Source organism: Bombyx mori, chromosome 12, assembly GCF_030269925.1.
Source record: "Bombyx mori chromosome 12, ASM3026992v2".
NCBI lineage: Eukaryota > Metazoa > Arthropoda > Insecta > Lepidoptera > Bombycidae > Bombyx > Bombyx mori.
Genome location: NC_085118.1, coordinates 1417398 through 1438010, shown reverse-complemented (window position 1 = coordinate 1438010; position 20613 = coordinate 1417398). Strand labels below are relative to the sequence as shown.

Here is a 20613-nt window from a genome sequence, read left to right as displayed (position 1 = left end):
AAATATTTTATGAACAGATATGAGTAGAAGGGTTATTTTGACAATATCCTGAAAAGCACCCCACGCTTTTTTACAATAAAAACATTTTTTCTTACTCTATTTTTAATTCAAATTTATTAATTTTTTTTTTCAATTTTTTGTTGGGTTTTCTATAAAAGCGTATTTTTTTAGTTTTTTTTAAACTATTATTTATTTTTGTTTGTTGCCTTAGATGAGTGCTTAGTTACGGTGCTGTTGTGTCGGCGGGTTCAGTCGCAAAGTGACTGCCACCAATCTTGAGATACTCCAATTTTATGGTATAACGGTTTTCTGGTCATTTAATTTTTCTCTCCTACCTATTCTAGTAATCTCGGGGGATTATATTAGAAACACAGAACGATTAGGTGAGCTCACGGGGCTCTAACCTGGTGACGCTGCTAGCGCTAGTACTAGGAAGAACAGAGCTTCGTAGAATCTACCACCGGATCGGAAATGCGACCCACTGAGAAAATGAAGATGATTTTGAAGTCGTCGCGGCCTAAAGGATAAGACGTCCGGTGCATTTGTATCTAGCGATGCACCGGTGTTCGAATTCCGCAGGCGGGTACCAATTTTTCTAATGAAATACGCACTCAACAAATGTTCGACACGGTGAAGGAATAACATCGTGTAATAAAAATCAAACCCGCAAAATTATGATTTGCGTAATTACTGGTGGTAGGACGTTTTGTGAGTCCGCGCGGGTAGGTACCAACCACCGTGCCTATTTCTGCCGTGAAGCAGCAATGCGTTTCGGTTCGAAAGGTGGGGCAGCCGTTGTAACTTGTTATTGCACATAGACATCTACAACAACACGTTGTAGATGTCTATGGGCTCCAGTAACCACTTAACACCAGGTGGGCTGTGAGCTCACGTTCACCCATCTAAGCAATAAAAAAATAAAAAATCCTTACGGGTGAAACTGTCCTTTAAAGCAATCGCGTATTTTTGTTTATTATCTTATTAAAAGTTTAGGAAAGCTAAAACCTTGACAGTCGAAGCATTACGGTAAACATTAGTATGGGTATGTATATTTTAAATCAAAATAAAACCCGGAAAAATTTAAAAACTTCCTGTCAGTTAATTAATTTATCATGAATTACTAATTCGATATCCGCACATTTTAATAAACAGCTCGCCTCGTTGTTAATATTATGGACAGTTCCAGCATGGTTAATTAATTAATAGCATAATTAATTGCGTACTCACAACGCAACTGGTGGTAGGACCTGTTGTGAGTCCGCGCGGGTAGGTACCACCGCCCTGACTATTTCTGCCGTGAAGCAGTAATGCGTTTCGGTTTGAAGGGTGGGGCAGCCGTTGTAACTATACTGAGACCTTACAACTTATATCTCAAGGTGGGTGGCGCATTTACGTTCTAGATGTCTATGGGCTTCAGTAACCACATAACATCAGGTGGGCTGTGAGCTCGTCCCCCCATCTAAGCAATAAAAAAAAAAAAAACGCATATTTAAGAAAATAGAATGAGGTATTCTGCGGTCATTAACGGACCAAAACCAAGAGAAATGTACTTAAAAAGGATCTTTTTATAACGTCTTTAGTAGGACAGGCTTAAAACAAAACGTTTTGTAGAACTGGTCAAATCCATACTACATTATGCAGTAATCTGAATCGCGCTGACGATAATTTTAAGGTGTCTTGCGTTCTTGCCTCGAACTGGTGGTCTGTTTATAGAGAACATCACGACGATCATAAAGGCACACTTACACAAGTCGGAGAGCCTTTTTGTGTCAAAGGTTTAATTGTATTTTTTTATTACCCTTGTGGGCAGACGAGCAGACGGCCTACCTGATGGTGAGTGGTTACCATCGCCCATGGACTTGAGCAATGCTAGGGGCAGAGACAAGCCGCTGCTTACCACTTATTACTCTCCACAAGCCTCTTTTGAAGAAGGGCATGTTATAGCGCTCGGGAAACACCGTGGAGGGGAGCTCATTCCATAGTCGGATGGTACGTGGCAAAAAAGACCTGTGGAAACGCACTGTCGAAGAACGCAGCGGTTCCAGATAATATGGATGAACTCTGCTCCTATGGCGGGAGGTGCGATGATAAAAAAAACTAGATGACCGAGCTTTATTCGGTTTTTTTTTTTGATAACGCCATCTTGTTGTGATTATTAAAATCACGAATAAAACAAAATTTTCTGAAAATAAATCGTAGCTAGATCGATTTATCGCCCCCGAAATCCCCTGTATACAAAATTTTATGAAAATCGTTGGAGCCGTTTCCGAGATTCAGATTATATAATTATATATTAATATACAAGAATTGCTCGTTTAAAGGTATAAGTTAAGGATGTTTCATTGCTCTGTGGTGATGGATAAGAATTGCGCCTTCCTATCTTTTCTTGTAGATGTCGCAATAGTCAATTGTGGGATACACCAGAAAGTAGCGTTCTCTGAGTGCTTTTTATACCATCTGCAATCGCCACCGGCATTTACTAGCGTTAGCCTATTGTATCCTTCCTATAACACGGAATTTTACAACGCGGTTCAACTCTAACACGAGAAGAAAATCCCCCAAAAGCCTGTTATAAAATAACGAGATTATTGTTTAAAATTATTTACAAAATTGCATGATGCACTATGAACACACAATATATTATGGAAATTACCGAAATTTTACTGCTTATATTTTATGTATAATACGTAAAAAAGACATGAAGGCATAGTTGAGATGTTTCATTCAGAAAAATTAGTCTCCTTTTTGTAGTGGCTTCTAGTCTCATGTAACAGGTCTTCGCACAACACGGGATTTAGTAGGAACGTATCTACCAAGTTATAGGAGGACTAGCAGGCCCGCTCCGGCTCCGCTCCGGTCTATAACAAAAATATCAACGATATTTGACGTTGTTTTTTTTTTTTTTTTTTAAATAACACTTATTGCGCCATAGCTATAATAGTTAGACATATGCTGTCGCGACACTTTTTGTAAATAATAATGTGTTCTACAAAGTCGTAGTACTTTATTTTATTCTATCATCAATAGTTTTGGCAGAGCACGCGATGTAAAGAATATTTTAGGTAATTTTTTTACACCTTGGGTTACATTATTGGAGTTTTAGTAAGGATCACTAATTTTTTTCAAAAAAAATTATAGCCTATGTCACTCGGGAATAGTGTAGCTTCCAAACAGTGAAAGAATTTTTCAAATCGGTTTTGTAGTCTCGGAGCCTGTACAATACAAACAAACAAATTTTTCCTCTTTATAATATTAGTATGGATTAGTAAGGATTACCTGCACTTGTTTATTTCTATTCCGAAGCAATCTAGCGTTCTGCTTTGAGGGTCAGAGATCTGAACGATGCAATCGAGATTTCGACGTTCTATCTCAAGGTGGGTAGCGGCATTTACATTGTAGATATCTATGGGCTCCAGTAACCACTTAACACCAGATGAGCTGTGAGCTCGTCCACCCATCTAAGCAATAAAAAAAAACGATGCAAATTATATGTCAAGTTCATAACTCAATATGCCTGTGAGCTTCATTGACTATTTAACACTGGTTGAGCTGTTAGCGCGTCTGTCTGAAAACACGGAGAAATATTCTATTCTGCCTAACGTTTGTGACAATCATGGCTAATCTAATTTATTGTACAGTAAGAACGTCGACGGAATTGACACATCCGTTGTTCGAAGTCAAAGGTCGTTCACATTTATTTGGGGTCTTAAATATAAATCAAAGCGCATTGCGTTACATTGCTGCGATCGTTGTGCCAAGAACCAGCGTTGGGTTTCAAGTATTGATCGATGGATCCAGGTGATTTTACTAAACTAGAAAAACGAAAAAAAGTCTTAATGGTATTGTTATAAGGTGTTTATTTAGGGGGATACGAACAAACGTATACATAACGTAGGCTGTGTTGTGTGCTCGGAGCCTATATACCACTAGTCTGCCTATTTCGACCGTGAATCAGTAATGCGTTTCGATTTGAAGGATGGGACAGCCGTTGTAACTATACTGAGACTCGGAACTCATCTCCCAAGGTGGGTGGTGGCCTTTATATTGTTGATGTTTATAGGCTCTGGTAACTTAACACTAGGTGGGCCGTGAGCTCGTCCAAGCAACTAAGCAATACAAAAATCTTTGCAGCATATATTTGGTCTTAGGTATATGTGCAGCATTTTTTTCTTTGTCTTATCACTTTGGTCCTGGTTGTCAGTTAGTTTCAATACGTTGTTATCATTATTATTGTCGTTCAGGGCCAAGTAGAAGGCATCAGAGCACATGGAAGGTCGCCCATGCGATGGACCGACCAATTCAAGTCCACCAACACTACCAGTCCACGACCATCCAGACAAGTTACCAGGTTCATTACAATCCGAGAGAAGTAGTGATTCCTCATGAGGCACAAAACACTAAAATCATTAGGCAAATGAATTAACTTTAGCCGGTTTGTAAGACAAGTCTTATATTAGCGAATTGATAACACAATGTTGTTCCCTCACCGTCGGAGTTTGTATAAAAACATGTTACTACTGCACACAAATAAACCGGCCGTATATTTATCAAGCTGTCTCGGCATTAAATGTCACATAATTTGAATCTCAGATACACACTACGACTACTATTTGTCTCATTGATGTAGTTCAATCCAAGGCCGGGTCTTTATTGGACACGTGTGTTCAAGAGTTTCAACGCATATAATTGTTTTGTTATCCGTCGTCTCCACGTCATTTCGGATCCTCCCGATCCACTAACGGTGCTTTTAGGTACCCCAAGCACCATGAGCATCCAAAATTAACCCACAGACACAGCCCACTGAGTTTCTCGCCAGATCTTCTCAGTGGGTTTGCGTTTTCCGATCCGGTAGTAGATAGATTCTGCGAAGCACTGCTCTTGGTAGGGTTAGTGCTAGCAACGACGTCAGGTCTGAGCCCCATGAGCTCACCTACTAATTACGGTTACACTGAAATGGTCTCCCAAGACCATCAGCTTAGGTAGAATAAAAACCGTCTGGTAATCTATTGGCATGGAACGAACAGTTCCATATTTAAGTTCTGTGTCTGGAGGTGGGTAGCGCTATCCAAGTTGATGTCTATGGGCTCCCGTGACTATATTACGTTAGGTGTGGTCGCGAGATCGCCAGCACGTTACCTAGATAAGTACAGCCGGACCCCATTAAATAAAATGTGACTTTTATTACACAACAAAACGTGTTTATGAAGTTTGATACAAATTTTTTTTTTGCGTACATTTCGCGATTCGTTTTTCCGCCTCCGTAGTATTTATAAAGGTCTATAGACGTGTAGTAGGCACGACAAAAACATTGTGCTTAACTGTGTTGTTACTATGTGTGATTGAGTTCTATCGGAACGGAGAATTGCTTGGCAGTAGAAAATGGTGGCATTGTGGTATCGGGTCGTGCGGGATCAATTCACATTTTTTGTTCTTAGGTTTATTCAGCGAAATCACCCCAATAGAGTTTCATCCTAAATTATTTTCCTTCTAATTGTTGATAGCCTAAGGGGCCATTTCAAATACCCACAGTCTGTCCTCCTAGCTGATCAATCTAGGTAGACTAATGAATCTGGAACGGCCTCTGGGCAACCAGCAATTCCTTCGTCCAACAAATAGAAAAAAAACAGTTCAATCATAGACGTTTCAAAATAATAAAAATGTTATTGCATAATCAGATGCGGATGGAGCTACGGGGTGAACGTTCGTAACCATGGTTACGTAAGTCAACAGATAATGCACTGCTATCAATAGTCAAGGTTCAAATGATAAGAACATTGTAACATTATAAAAACTAGAGGTCCCGCAGTAGTCGAAATTCGACTATAATTAATTGGAATTGTAAGTTTGTACACTATTATGATTACATTTTATACTTCTATTATCACAAATTTCGCCAAGACTACACTATAAAAAATATTTAATCTCAATTTGACAACAGACGTCAAGAACAAAAGTTTGACAATAAATAGTATGCATGCGTGTGTGCGTCAAATACATGGTATGTAGTGTGTGTAATGTTTTCTTTATTGATTTAATGTAAATTTTATGCATTACTTTAAAAAAATATTAGCATTGTGCACTTCTTCTTTATATTCTCTATAAGTGTGGAAAATTTCATACTCCTCCGTCCACGCAATTTTTGTAAAAAGGGGATACAAAGTTTTTGCTTCACTTATTAATATATAAATGAAACATAAATTTGTAGAAAAAGCGATGACACTTCTAGATGAGACATTAAACAAGAGGGAATGTAAAACCTTATTCATGAGTAATTTTAACGTTATCATTAATTACACACATCTCATGTAATTAAATTATCGATCAGCTAGTTCCCAGCCTGCAATGCATTTATTATTACTGCTGGTTTTTCGCTTTTTAGTCATTCATTTTAATACTGTCGGGTTTTCCGTTTCATATAACAATAAATTTATATTTTGCTTGCATGTTTTAAATTTTATTTGTATTTCTTTTTTTTTTTCTTTACGTGTTCGCTGGAAGCCTAAGAGGCTATTCCGACTACGCCCAGACGGGTAGGTGAATTCACGGGCTCAACCTGAGAGAATTTACTAACACTAGCCCTAGCATGAGCAGTGCTTCGCTGAATCTACCACCGGATCTGAATCGCGAACCAATGAGAAGATCCGTGTAACGAGAAACTCAGTGGGCTGTGTCTATAGCTGGCTTGGCATTTCATTTAGTTTATAGTTTTCGCCAAAATTCCAAAGCAAATAAACAAACAAAGCAAATATAACGATCAAATTAATTTGATTAAAATGAAACCGTTTTATCGTTTTGATTATTGTTTTTAATTTCGTAATGGTTCGAATATTGGAAATTAATTGAATTATTGAAATTAGTATCCTTTTTTTTTTTTTTTTTTTTTTTTCCCTACCTATGCTGATAGCCTTGAGAGGCTATTTCAGCTTCACCCTAACGTTAGTAGGTGAGCTCGCGGGGCTCAACCGGAGAGTTGCTAACACTGACCCTAGCAAGAGCAGTGCTTCGCAGAATCTACCACCGGATCGGAAACGCGACCCACTGAGAAGATCCGGCGAGAAACTCAGTGGGCTGTGTCTATGGGTTAGTTCGCTCGTCGAGCCCTTCGTCGTAAGCGACGGGTTCGACGAGGACGGTGACCGGTGCTTGTGGTGCCTAAAAGCACCGTTAATGGATCAGGAGGATCCGTAATGACGTGCTTTGGGCGACGTCGACGGTTTACCATTCGGTCTACTGGGTCGGGTATGTAATTTCCAGCGGCTACGATGAGAGGGTTCTCATGTCGTGCCGCCTTCTCAAAATGGCGCAGCGATGCCGACTGTAGATACTTACTAAAAGAGTCGAGCTCCAGGTCGTCGTGGAGATCCACATTCCTAAGGAACCAAGGCGCTCCGACGGCTATCCTGCAGAATCGTGATTGAATAACCTGAAGGGATTTCAAGTTGGTGCGGGCTGCGTGAGCGAACACTACGCTTGCATACGTCATGACGGGGCGTATACAAGTTTTGTAGAGAGTTACCTTATTACGGAGGGACAGTTTGCTTCGACTACAAAGCATTGGATAGAGTCGTCCTAGAATAAACGCGGCGCGGTCGCGTACCGTTTTTATATGGGGACGGAATGTCATCCCTCTGTCGAGGGTGACGCCTAGATATTTGACCTTCGAGACCCACGGAATGGGCTGGCCAAAGAGAGTGATGGGACTAACGGCGGAGGTGTTTGCGCGCCTACTACGGAGTGGGATGCTCGAAGTGATGTTCGGAGGGCGACCCCTTTTGAAGAGCACCGCTGCGCTTTTCGTGGGGTTGATGTCTATTCGCCACTTCCGGAACCACTGTCCCAGGGTGGCTACTGCGATCTGGAGTCGCCGATGAAGCAGCGACATCTTCCTACACGAGTAGTAGATAGCCGTGTCATCGGCGAAGAGCGCTAGATGGGTCTCCGGAGACCGGGGTATATCATTGATATACAAACTAAATAATAACGGGGAGAGCGCGGAGCCTTGCGGGACTCCGGCGGTCAGTTGACGGGGACGAGAACGAGTTCCCTCTACTCGATATCGAAACGAACGGTTCGACAAGAAGTCTCGTATGATGAGCACGAGTCTGTCTGGCACCCCCATGTTGTATAGTTTATAAATTAAACCGTTGTGCCAGACTTTGTCGAACGCCTTCGCGATGTCGAAGAAGAGGGCGCCGGTCGGGATTTGTTTACGCCTATTTAGTCCTATCAGAATGTGCTCCGTGAGGCGGTGCACTTGTTGTACGCACGAGTGTTTTGAGCGGAATCCGAACTGTTCGTCTATGAGAATTTTGTTCGCGGTAACAAAATCCCAGAGGCGTTTCCTAAGGAGCCGTTCGTAAATTTTTCCTATCGTCGAGAGGAGACTAATCGGACGGTAACTAGAAGTTTCGTTTGTCGGTTTGCCCGGCTTATGTATACCGATAACGTCCGCTTCTTTCCACACCGCGGGAAAGATGCAGTGCGTCATAGCGGCATTTAAAATTGTAGCCAACATTGCTATCAGTTGGACTGGCAAGAGTTTAAGCGCGCGGTTGTGGATGCCGTCGGAGCCGGGTGCCTTCCTAGGTTGTAGGTTGTGGATCGCGTCTCTAACTTCGTCCGTGGTAATGGGGGGTAACGCGTCCGAGGGCGGCAGGGAAGCTCTGCGCTCGACCTCCCTGTCGACTAACTCGGTGTGTTCGGGGTCCGCGTGTTGAGTGCTGGTGGTGCACTGCTCTTGCAGTGCATCGGCCAGCAGCTCAGCCTTGTCATCGTCATCGAATGCCGGTGGTTGGCCTGAAGGGCGTACGAGGGGAGGCATAGTAGCGGTAGTTTCGGATTTGAGAGTCCTAGCTAGTCGCCAGTATGCTTGGTGGGAGGGCGCGAGTTGTTCTAAATAACTATGCCAATTATCGTTACGCGCGTCGCTTAAGCGGGAGTGGACTTCGCGTTGTAGACGACGCATCCGAATCCGGTTTGAATGCGTGGGAAGACGATCGTAGGCCCGGATTGCCGCGTTCCTAACTCTTAAGAGATTCCTAAGATCGGGGGACAGTCTGATGCGGTGGAAGCTGTCCTCCACATCGACTTCTTTAGAAGATCTAATGATCGCGGAAGATATGTGATCGGTAATGATGTTTATGGATTCGACGGTGTCCTCGGGGGATAGATTCGAATCCGGGCCGTAAGGGAGGATTGGCGGAGCGGTGTCGGCTAGGCACGTGCCCAGCTTATTCCAATCCACCATGGTCCTCGTAACAGTGACTGGGTTGTGGGGGCGACCGAGCTGCATAACGACAGGTCGGTGGTCTGAGTCGAGCTCTGACATTGCTTCGATGGAACGCAAGCGCAGAGTTACGTTCCTAAGCAATGCCAGGTCTATAGTGCTCGGACGGAGCGCGATGTTATACGGATAACATGTTGGAGTTGGGGGACCGACTATTTCAAAGGTGAGGTCGTCTATAAACGCGTCGAGACGCCTACCGTTAACGTTAGTACGATGGCAGTTCCACCTAGTGTGGTGGCAATTTAAATCGCCTGCCAGGATGACGGAGTCTCCCATGCCGAACAGTGACTCGATGTCACTGCTCAGAAGGGGCTTGTCCGGGGGGAGATAAACGGATGCGATGACGATCGGCTGGTGTCCCGTCAGCGAGATACGGCACACTGACGCCTCGATATGTGAGAGCGAGGGAGTATCGAGAGGGACAGCGTGCAGGGCCCGCCTATAGTAAATGGCAGTCCCGCCTTTGGAGGCGGTGAGTCTGTCATTCCTAACCATGACGTAATTCGCGACTTTCGGGTCGCGACGCGAGGGCTTCAGACAGGTTTCCTGCACTAATAGAATATCTACAAGATTATCGCGGAGGAATTCGAAAATTTGATCGCGTTGCCGCGCGAGTCCGTTAGCATTGTAGAATGCTAACGTAAGGGAATACGGTTTTTCTCTACCTTTTTGCGCCATTGATTACCGGTAAAGATTTTATAACGTACGCGACACGGACTCATAAACGTCCATGTGATCGAACGCGGCCGCGAGCCGCTGTTCGGGGGTTGTCGACCTACGGATAGCGTCAGCGAACGATCGCAGACGGTCGAAGTTCACCGCGGTGACGAAGTCGCGCACGAGCGCGAAGTCGTTGGCGGCAGAGGGTTGCGGGGGACGGAACGCGGGCGCGGGGCGAGGTGCGAGCAGGGGCTGAGGCGCGGGGCGTGTCGCGAGCGGGGGCGGGGGTGCGGTTTGTGTTCCCGCCTTCGTATACGGCAGCGGCTTTTTCCACGCTGAAACCGTGGGAACTGCAGCCGGCACGAAGGCAGGTTTCGGCACTGAGGGTGCCGAAGTCTTTGGGCCGACGGTTCGCGGAGCTGGGAGGGTTGAACGCTTGCGCGGAGCCCTAGGACATCCACGGTAGTTCGCGGGGTGCCCTTGCTTAAGGCATAGGACACAGCTTGGGGGTTCGGTCGCGGTTTCCCTAACACGCGAGCAATCTAGTGTGGCGTGGTCGCCGAGGCACTTTACGCAGCGGGGGCGCGCGTGGCAATTACGAGCCGAGTGGCCGTAAAGCTGACATCTGTAGCACTGCCCGGGAGTGCCACGCTTGTGGGGGGCTTCGATTGAGATCCCGGATAGGCCGCAAATTGTCGTGAGACATGCGATCTTCTTTTTGGCCTCCGGGGTGGGTTCTAACGCCACGAGTATCATATTATAGGGCTGTTTGCCCCGCCCGCTGTGCATCCGGTGCACACTAACTATCGGGAGGGCCTGAGCGGTCAGATCCTCCTTTATGTAGTCGATGTCGAGTTCTTTAGGGACTCCGCGTATCACTACGCGGAGCTCGCGGTCCTCCTGAAGAGCATAGGTGTGGAAACCTATGTTCTCCTTTCGGAGGTATGCTGAGAGGGCCCTATGGTCGCCCGGCGTTGCGACCTTTATCTGAATCCCATGCGCGACGTTACGCGCATGGGTATAATTAATTTTATTTGCCTGAAGGGCCTGGGAAACGCGGTTCCACGCAGTTTTTTCCTGGAGAATCAGCGGGGGCGGGGCAGCTGCTTTAGGAGCGGGCGCGGGCTTGGGACGCGGCGGCGGGGTTACGCGGCGAGCGGAGTCCGACTCCGGTGTCACGACTACCTGCGGGCGGGAGGCGGTCGCGGATTTTGTCTGCTTCGTCGTGGAGCTCCGGGACTCCACGGCGCGAGTACGCTTTTTACCGCGCGTTACGGTTTGGAACCCATCCGAAGTTCCAGGCTGAGGGCTTGACGCGGATTCGAAATCCATCTCCGATTCGGTATCGGAGCCTGAACTTGAAATGATCGAGGTCGCGGCGGACGTAGCGCGTGATGACGTAACCGACGCGGGCGCGGGGGTGGGGGTAGCGCTAGGCGCTTCGTGAGTCGCATCGTTGGAACGTACGCTCGAACTTAACGCGGCGGCGGGGGGCGCGCGGCGTGCCTCCGAGGCACGGTTGAAATACGCGGCGACGGACGCGGGGGGGGAGGGATTGCCACGGGAGGCCCTATACGCTAAGTACTCGGCCCTAATTGACGGGTACCTATCCCGGAGGAACCCGACAATGTCACTAGCACTTTCACTGATACAATCTTCACTCATCTTGCTGTCTTCTTGCCCGGGGGGGGCGGCCCCGGGACTTTTGTTGAACTCGCCGAAAGGCGAGGCCCCGGATAGGATAGGATTTGTAACCCCCCTGTGCTGCAGGACAGCAAGGAGCAGGGGGGGGGAATGCCTATGCCGTGAAAACGGCAATCGGCGGGGAAAAGGAAAGGAACCCGCTCGGGCTGTATAGTGCTACAGCAGGCAGAATCGCGAGCGGGGGTCTAGTCTTGAAAAAGACTGTTGTTTTTGGGAAGGGTTAGGAAATCGCTAGCCTGTGAGTGCCACAGGAAGCTGAACGTAGCGATTGGTTGCCTTGAAAAAGGCAGTTGGTAAGGGTGGGTTCGCGGTTACAAAACTTTAGTGCACAAAAATGGACCTCGATACGCAGATCGCAAGCGACCAACGGATCGGCACGTCCGCACTACTGAATTGTAAGCACGATGTATTCACGGTCACTACACTGTCGAGCACAACTGTGAGTTCAGAGACGCAGCTCGCAAGCGGGCCACGGATCGGAAAGCACGTCCGCGCACGACCGAGTCGTGAGCGAGAATGTTAGTATCCGAAAATGATTTTTTCAAACAATCTGATTCCGTCGAGCCTTTCATTAGCTACTTGTTAACGCCATATTTGAACATATTTTGCCGATAGGTTGCATACATAAAAATCTTAAAACCGGAATCTACAAATATAATCTGTGGACATAAAATTTTACCGCGTAAATTTACCTAATGTAAAATGTTGCTGCATAAAACAAAATTAATGACTTCGCGGCGGTCTGGCATGTTCGAAATAGAGTTACAAAAAGACGAACGGAATTTTGCTTTGCGATCACCTCCATCTTCAAAGAATTACGAGTCACGTTGACGGGCGGTAGCCTACAGAACTGAAACCCACGCTCTACGAAGGTAACTCGTGAAAAAGTTTATGTACAGTTTAATACTTACGCTACCATCAGCCCACTGAGTTTCTCGCCGGATCTTCTCAGTGGGTCGCGTTTCCGATCCGGTGGTAGATTCTGCGAAGCACGGCTCTTGCTAGGGTTCGTGTTAGCAACGTCGTCAGGTTTGAGCCCCGTGAGCTCACCTACTAGTTAAGGTTACGCTGGAATAGCTTCTCAAGGCTACCAGCTTAGGTAGGAACAAAAAAAAACGCTACCGTCATCTCACAATCTTCCTAAATTATGTTTCTCGCTTCTGTCCTTTTAAAACTAAACGACGGCTAAGAGGATTCGTGCCAGAACTATTATGAAACAGCGGCAACGCTTCCTTGAAATTAACGTCCGGTGAAGCTAACCTAACCAATCGAGGTTGCTAGCAATAGGAAGGCAATTTTTTTTTTTACAATTCGCTATATGATATACAATGTTTTTTTTTTAAACTACAGGCGTATCACACTTTATAAGTACTATGTCTAAAGTCTTCTTTGACGTTCAAACAACAGATATACGAAGCTTGGACTCGATCTAATAAAAGACGCATAGTTTAGTGATTAGATTACGAATACAAACCTTCATTGTTATACTAGTTAGATGATACTTATTAGTATGAAATAATGCTTTGTGTTTGAAAAATCGATTTGGAATGTACCTCATTTAATGTATGTTTTTAATAAATAATAAATATTTGACACGTTAGCGTTTTGATTCTCCAGCAAAATATATGCTACGAAAACCTCCGTGCGTGGGAGTTGCTTGTAGCAAAATTTGTTTGAAAATACTTGGGTTACAGCATTCTTGAATCAATACCTTTTATTTTTCTTATTGCTAGAGGAGCTCACAATCCACCTAGTGTTAACTGGTTACCGGTGTCCAAAGACATCTACAACGTAAATTTCGCCACCCACCTCGTGTGCTCGTCTGCCTACAAGGGCAATAAAAAAAAATAAACAAGACATTAGTTCTAAGGTCGCAATGTAGTTACAACGGCTGCCCCGCCCTTCAAACCGAAACGCATTACTGCTTCATGGCAGAAATAGCCAGGGTGGTGGTACCTACCCGTCTGGACTCACAAGACGTCCTACCACCAGATATATAGATATAAAGTTCAGATTACCTTCAGTCGAAATGTGCTTCTTGTATTATTCACTGAAGTGCCCAATCCTGCACTGTTTATATTCTTTGGGCATTATCTTCAATTTCCTGTGCCCTAACTAGCCGGATGAATTAAAAAACATTGGCACATCTTTAATATTTCCTTAATTCGATTCTTATTAATAGCAATTTCATAACATCAAAATTCTAAACAAAAAACAATTCAATTATTGCAATAATTACTCGAATTAAGGTAATATATTAACAGTTTCTTCTAGTAACAAACAGATCTTTGAAACATAACAAATTACGAAATACTATGTGATAGTGTTGTCTGCGTTACGTAGACGTATCATCAGTTTCGGATGATACGTCTAGAACTGAATGTACCGTAAAATGGGGCGATTAGGGATTGAGAGGCGAATGGGGAAAAAACCTGAAATATCTTTCGACGCTCAATATTTATTTATTTATTATTTTTTTATAAAATGGAAACGAACTAAGTACAGGTTTGTAGGGTTGTCTATGAAGTTATAAAAATATTTTTTAAATTTGTTGGTAAGAATCTGGTTTATTCATGATGTTTTTGTCTAGAACTTTTATTCAAAATTATCAATGCAGTGTTATTTTATTACGTCTATAATTACGTCCCCAATAACCGCAATTTCTGGGTAAATAGGGATAACACCTATTTTTGCTTTTTTTGCTTAAACTGGAATGCTAATTGCATAGCTTTAAATTGGATAACAAAGATAGCCCCAAGACTCAATCATTTTGATCCTGATATAGCATTTTAAACATCAACAACTACCTTAAAATTGTTTATCAAGTTGGAATTTGTCCCGAATCACCCCATTCTTGTTTTATACACATATCTGTGGTTTTTTTTATGAGTGTATGTCTAGTGTAGCGTACGACCTTGATTAAATTACACTTAGTTACATTATTTAACGGTTTTCACACGGGTGCGTCATTTTTTACTGGTAATGCATGCGTTTTTTTACTGTAATTTCTCTCCTATATCATTTATAAGCATCAACTATAACATTTATTATATTTTATAAAAATGAAATCGACAACATTAATGTACAACAAATACATAATAATATTGTACTTTATAAATGAAGATACAGGGTCTTAGGCGGATATTTAGTGCCGTGATCGCTTCAATACTTCAATACAATGTAATCGTTAATTTTTTCGACGTGCAATCAATTGCATCACCACCCTATCATAATATTTGAGTCGTCGTGGCCTAAAGGATAAGACGTCCGGTGCATTCGTATGTAGCTATGCAACGGTGTTCGAATCCCGCAGGGGGGTACCAATTTTTGTAATGAAATACGTACTTGACAAATGTTCACGATTGACTTCCACGGTGAAGGAATAACATCGTGTAGTAAAAATCAAACCCGTAAAATTATAATTTTCGTAATTTCTGGTGGTAGGACCTCTTTTGAGTCCGCACGGGTAGGTACCACCACCCTGCCTATTTCTGCCGTGAAGAAGTAGTGCTTACTTAACATTACTTAACATCAGGTGGGCTGTGAGCTCGTCCATCCATCTATGCTATAAAAAAAATGTTTTAAAGTGGGCGATGGCCCGCTGTGATTACTGTGGGATTCAATGGTCATTAGGCGAGCTAGCTACAAAACTAGAGTAATCATAGTAGAGATTAATAATACAGTGGAGCTAGACAAGTAAAAGAAATCTTTTAGTTTCAAGAGTGCGTTACTAGATCAGTTTTGAACTCATGCTAATGAAGTTGAGGACGGCAATGGAGTGAAATAGGATCGCCCCCAAAAACGCGAGCTTTCGCGACGTGACTTAAATTGTAAGTTTGAAGAAAGCTCTCCCGAAACGCTTTTTCCGTGGAAAGCTTTTAGATCAAGTGCATTATGGCACAGTACAAAAATCTTAAGGATTCCGAGATTTGGGACCTTCTTGAATATTTGTCAAACGTAAAAAGGGATAAACATTAATATTGTATGTAGTACTTGCTTTGAAGTTAATGAATTTGATTTAATTTTGTTCAAGCTTGGGTAATATTAACTTGATAGACGGATTCACGACACGTCGGATATTTCTGACGTTTTGCTTACATATGTACCAGTGATCTCGAGGGAATTTTCTGGATTCAACATGTCTAGTGGAAGAGCTCACTCTGCTCAATCTGCTAACATTAGCTTTAGCAAGAGCAGTTCTCCACTGAATCTACCACCGGATCAGAATCGCGACCCATTGAGACGTCCCAGCGAGAATACCAGTGGGTTATGGGGCTATGGGCTATGGTCTATGGGCTAAACTATAATACGAATTCACTGTATTCGACGAGAACCCAGGGCTCATATACACGAATGTAGGTACTACTAGTATAGTTTCTATATACCCCACGTTTGTTATCGCTAGTACAAAAACCGCTGACCAAATTCGCCCATATCTTATCAGCAACAACAGAGACTTTTCGAGCTTAAAGTGATAGCTTCATTAGCGTATAAATTCGCCTTTAAAATGCTAATCCCGCGACATCCTCCGAATGCTCTGTTTCAAACATAAATATTTTATTTACGTAATAAAAATACAATATGAATCTCAAATTTGGCTTACTGTTTCGTGAGTACCTTTTACGCTCAACGTCGTCTAGTTTGAAGAGTTTTTAGCTTGACGTGGGAGCTATCGTACCACGTTGCTGATGTGTGACGCTGATCAATTCCGATCATGGGTATGTGTATGTAAAGAAACTATATTTCTTTATAGTACATTTGTAAAGCGCTCTATAGCTTCTATGTAATCATATAGATAGCGCTGTCGATAATGGTGACATGTATTGATATTGAAGGAGATGTCATCTGCCATGTTCGGGCATATTGTTACTAAATTGGATAATTGTTATGAGGAATTGAGAGTGGTGGAGTTTGAATGTCGTGTCTTTGTTTTCAGGTGAGATATCTATTATAGGTTTGCAATGTGGTAGTACTGTTTGTTACTCTTGTGTACTTTTTAAGTTATTAAAATAATAAAATCTTTGTTTTTAGAGCAACCCCATGTTTAATTACAACTTACAATTCCTAGTAAATTCAATAGAAGAAGTCTTATATGTATTTTAGTCTTATTTGTATATGTAAATAAGTACCAAAAAAAATTATTATAGATTTTGTTAGAAGTTTCCTGTTCGGAACATATCGGTCCCCCGGGAAGTATTTAATCCAATTTACTGAAGGCTTGGTACGCGTACGACGATATGCACTAGGTTTATTAGCTAAGTATTTTTCCGCATATAAATTCTCGGGCAAATCCTATTACTAATATTCATAGTAAGTGAATAAAAAAAGAGATTTTAGTGTTAAAAAAAAAAAAAGAAGATTGTCATTTTGATTTTATAGGCAGAATCCGTGTCCCATGAAGCGAAAAAGTAACTTAATGATTATAATATGATGATGATTGAATTAGTATCTCAGTCTGGTTATAATCAGAGCGTTTAATTTTTTACTATCAAACTATTTTTCTATAGTACTTATCGTAAACGACATCCTTCGACAAATACCGATTGTAATCTAGATCACATTATTAAAACATATTATTAACATTAATACGTAACAACAACTCATCTGAAGGTCATAAAATCCATCTAATTCCAACAAATGTCACAACAATGCGACAGACGGACCTTTGAAAATCTTAATTGTATTCACTAGCTAGACCTATGCTAATTCGTCGTTAATATTTAATTACATTCAAGTTTTTTGATTGGCTTTCAAAATGTCTTAATAATCGAGTATTTGTTTTTAAGATTTCATTTTTTATTTTTATTGCTTTTATGGGTGGATGAGCTCACAGCCCACCTGGTGTTAAGTGGTTATTGGAGCCCATAGACATCCACAACGTAAAAGCGCCACCCACCTTTGAGATGTAAGTTCTAAGGTCTCAAGTATAGTTACAACGGTTGCCCCACCCTTCAAACCGAAACGCATTACTGCTTCACGGCAGAAATAGGCAGGGCGGTGGTACCCACCCGCGCGGACTCACAAGAGGTCCTACCACCAGTTCATTATTCATTATAGATTCGGGCAACCAACGTAAACCTGTCATTGCATTTATAATGGAGTATTTCGTATTTACTGTTGGTTTTCGTAGTAAAGAAAAACAAAATTAGCCCCCGAATTATAAAAAAAACTTTAGCTGGATGTTGTTGAATATTAAACGTCTCGCAATGTCGATGAAAACACAATACGTGTGCTTCTATTCATTTTGTAGTCGGCTAGCTAATAATCCTATCTATCTCACATTACTGCGGTTTTTGTTAAGGCTACTCGTAAAATATTCTCGGACTGCGACCTGCAGAAGTATGTACATATCAACGCACTTTATTAAATACTAGCGTCCCGCCCTCGCTTCGCTTCGGAAACATTAAATTTTATTATTGATAGGCGAAGCCCGTCATGTTGCGCGCGGTACGACAATAACTGCGGGTGACGCCGCAGGGCAAAGCTAGTCTAAAAAAAGTAACTAAGTTACTCCTTATGTCACCAGCTACCTATTAGTGAAAGTTTCATCAAAATCGGTCCAGCCGTTCCAGAGATTAGCCGGAACAAACAGACACACAGACAGACAGACAGACAGGCAGTCAGACAGACAAAAATTGTAAAAAACGTTATTTTGGTGTATGTACCGTATATATATTCATATGCATGTAGTAAAAAGCGGTTATTTCAATATTACAAACAGACACTCCAATTTGATTTATATGTATAGATGTATAGATAATAAAAGGTATTACCAAATTAGGACAGTGTCCGATAGATGTTTATTGTGTTTCAATAAAATTAAAATAAAAGAAAACAATATTTTGTTATCATGAAAAAGTCCCGATATGGTCATATTTTAATTAACCTAGTATATTCGATTCGTAGTACCCGATAGTGATTCTAAATGGTTGCGTTTTGGTCGTAAAAAGCGCCTGAGGGATTCACCAAAGAACCGACAGCGGTGTTTGCTGAGTATTTTTCCAGCGTTGTGGTGGTAGGACCTCTTGTGAGTCCGCGCGGGTAGGTACCACCACCTTGCCTAATTCTGCCGTGAAGCAGTAATGCGTTTCGGTTTGAAGGGTGGGGCAGCCGTTGTAACTAGTACTTGAGACCTTAGAACTAATATCTCAAGGTGTGTGGCGCATTTACGCTGTAGATGTATATGGGCTCCAGTAACCACTTAACAACAGGTGGGCTGTGAGCTCGTCCACCCATCTAAGCAATAAATAAATAAAAGTACTGCAATCGCCAACTCGCATTTTTTGTGGCACTTGTTCCAATCTGAAGCGTGGAACAACCGCTATGGTAACCAATAAGGATTTTTTTATTGAAGTGAAACTTCCTTATCGGCGTTGGAAAAAAATTTACCGTCACATTTTTCGGTTACGCGTCACATTTTTCCGTTACGCGCCATCTTTTTTGTATTCATGTCTATGATAATAAAATCCTTTTGTTTAAACTTTATCTAATTTAACTTTTTTGTATTCATGTCTATGATAATAAAATCCTTTTGTTTAAACTTTATCTAATTTAACTTTATTTAACCAATTTCTAGAAAGTTGCATGTAGATCATTTTTCGAAAAATAAGGCCATAAACAAGTTTCACTTCTTACGTGTGTACACTAGTACACGCACACATTTTTTTTGCTTTGTGCGTAGACGAGCGCACGGCCCACCTGATGGTAAGTGATTACCGTCGCCCATGGTCTTCAGCAATGCTAGGAGCCAAGCCGCTGCCTACCGCAAAATTTTTGATTTGGACCTAATGTCCCGAGTTGGACAGCGCATTAATGGAGCATTAGATTGTCCAGGCACTTTCGTTTACTTTTCCCCTTATATATCCCATTTTTATTCTCATTACATCCCTCCTTACATTTTGCCTTTCAAAGTGGATGTAGGAATTTCCCAGACAGAAGAAGGTTGAAGAGTGAAGGTTCGCAGCCGGCCTTATCGCCTGTCAAACAATTACAAATGCATTTTTTAACAGTTTTCGTGGTCACGGCCGACTAAGGCGTTATTTGAATATCGTGCTAAAATCAACGGTAGATGCCACATTATTGTAATTATATAATGTCATGAAATAGGATGTCAGTCACTCATACCACAGCATGACCTGGATGCACTATATAATAAATAATAGTAATAATAAAGCCTTTTATTCGAACAACAGATATACAATTATGTTCTTTATACTAAGGCACTGTAATATTAAAATAATTCGCTTATTTTGTTTTTCTTTACATCTTGTGTGCTTAGTGCGAGTTTTTTAACGTTCTCGATAGCGTAAAAGTTAACTCAAACTTGTATGGAGTTGAAACAGCGCCCCTAGCGGCAAACGTGTGTAAACGTTCCAACTCCATACAAATTTGAGTTAACTTTTACGCTATCGAGAACGTTAAAAAACTCGCTCTAAGTATACTATAAGTCCGTTTACCAGTTGGTAAAGGCCTCCTCCAAGGCCGCGTTATAATTAATGTTATTTAATTACAGTTCTACCTACGATGCGTGGTGGTTTGTTGAGATGGCGCTCGTTGTGGATCTGCGGAGGAGCGCTCTTAGCGCTTTCCGCGTTCGTCGCGGCCCTGACGTGGGGCGCGATCTTCGATTCAGCCTTCGGTTCTGTAAGTATCATTGTTTAAGCATAGCTTCCCCAATATAATATTTATATTGAGCGACTGGAAAAAGTTTTAAAGCATATTTTAATAATAATAACTATAATTACATTTATTTACTCCACAATACAAATAACTTTTCAATTAATATGACATAAATTTCTAATTCTATCTAAACAATATTACAATATATTAAATATACTGACAGTGGAGATAAAAAGGCCGCGGCACAGCTATGTGATAGCTGAAACTATCGCTGCTATTCTGCCGCTCCCTGTAATTTTAATCTATAAACTAATCTAATCTATAAAATAATAAACTAAACTACT

The 20613-nt window shown here is 42.3% G+C and overlaps 1 protein-coding gene across 1 annotated transcript in view; it reads left to right on the top strand.

Moving 5' to 3' along the window:
* Nucleotides 1-20613, top strand: part of SCRB4 (scavenger receptor class B member 4) — a 72100-nt gene that overhangs the window by 24456 nt on the left and 27031 nt on the right. Inside the window, 1 exon segment of the mRNA NM_001171180.1 lies at nucleotides 20163-20293. Coding sequence (NP_001164651.1) covers nucleotides 20174-20293 — 120 coding nt within the window. The 5' untranslated portion in view covers nucleotides 20163-20173.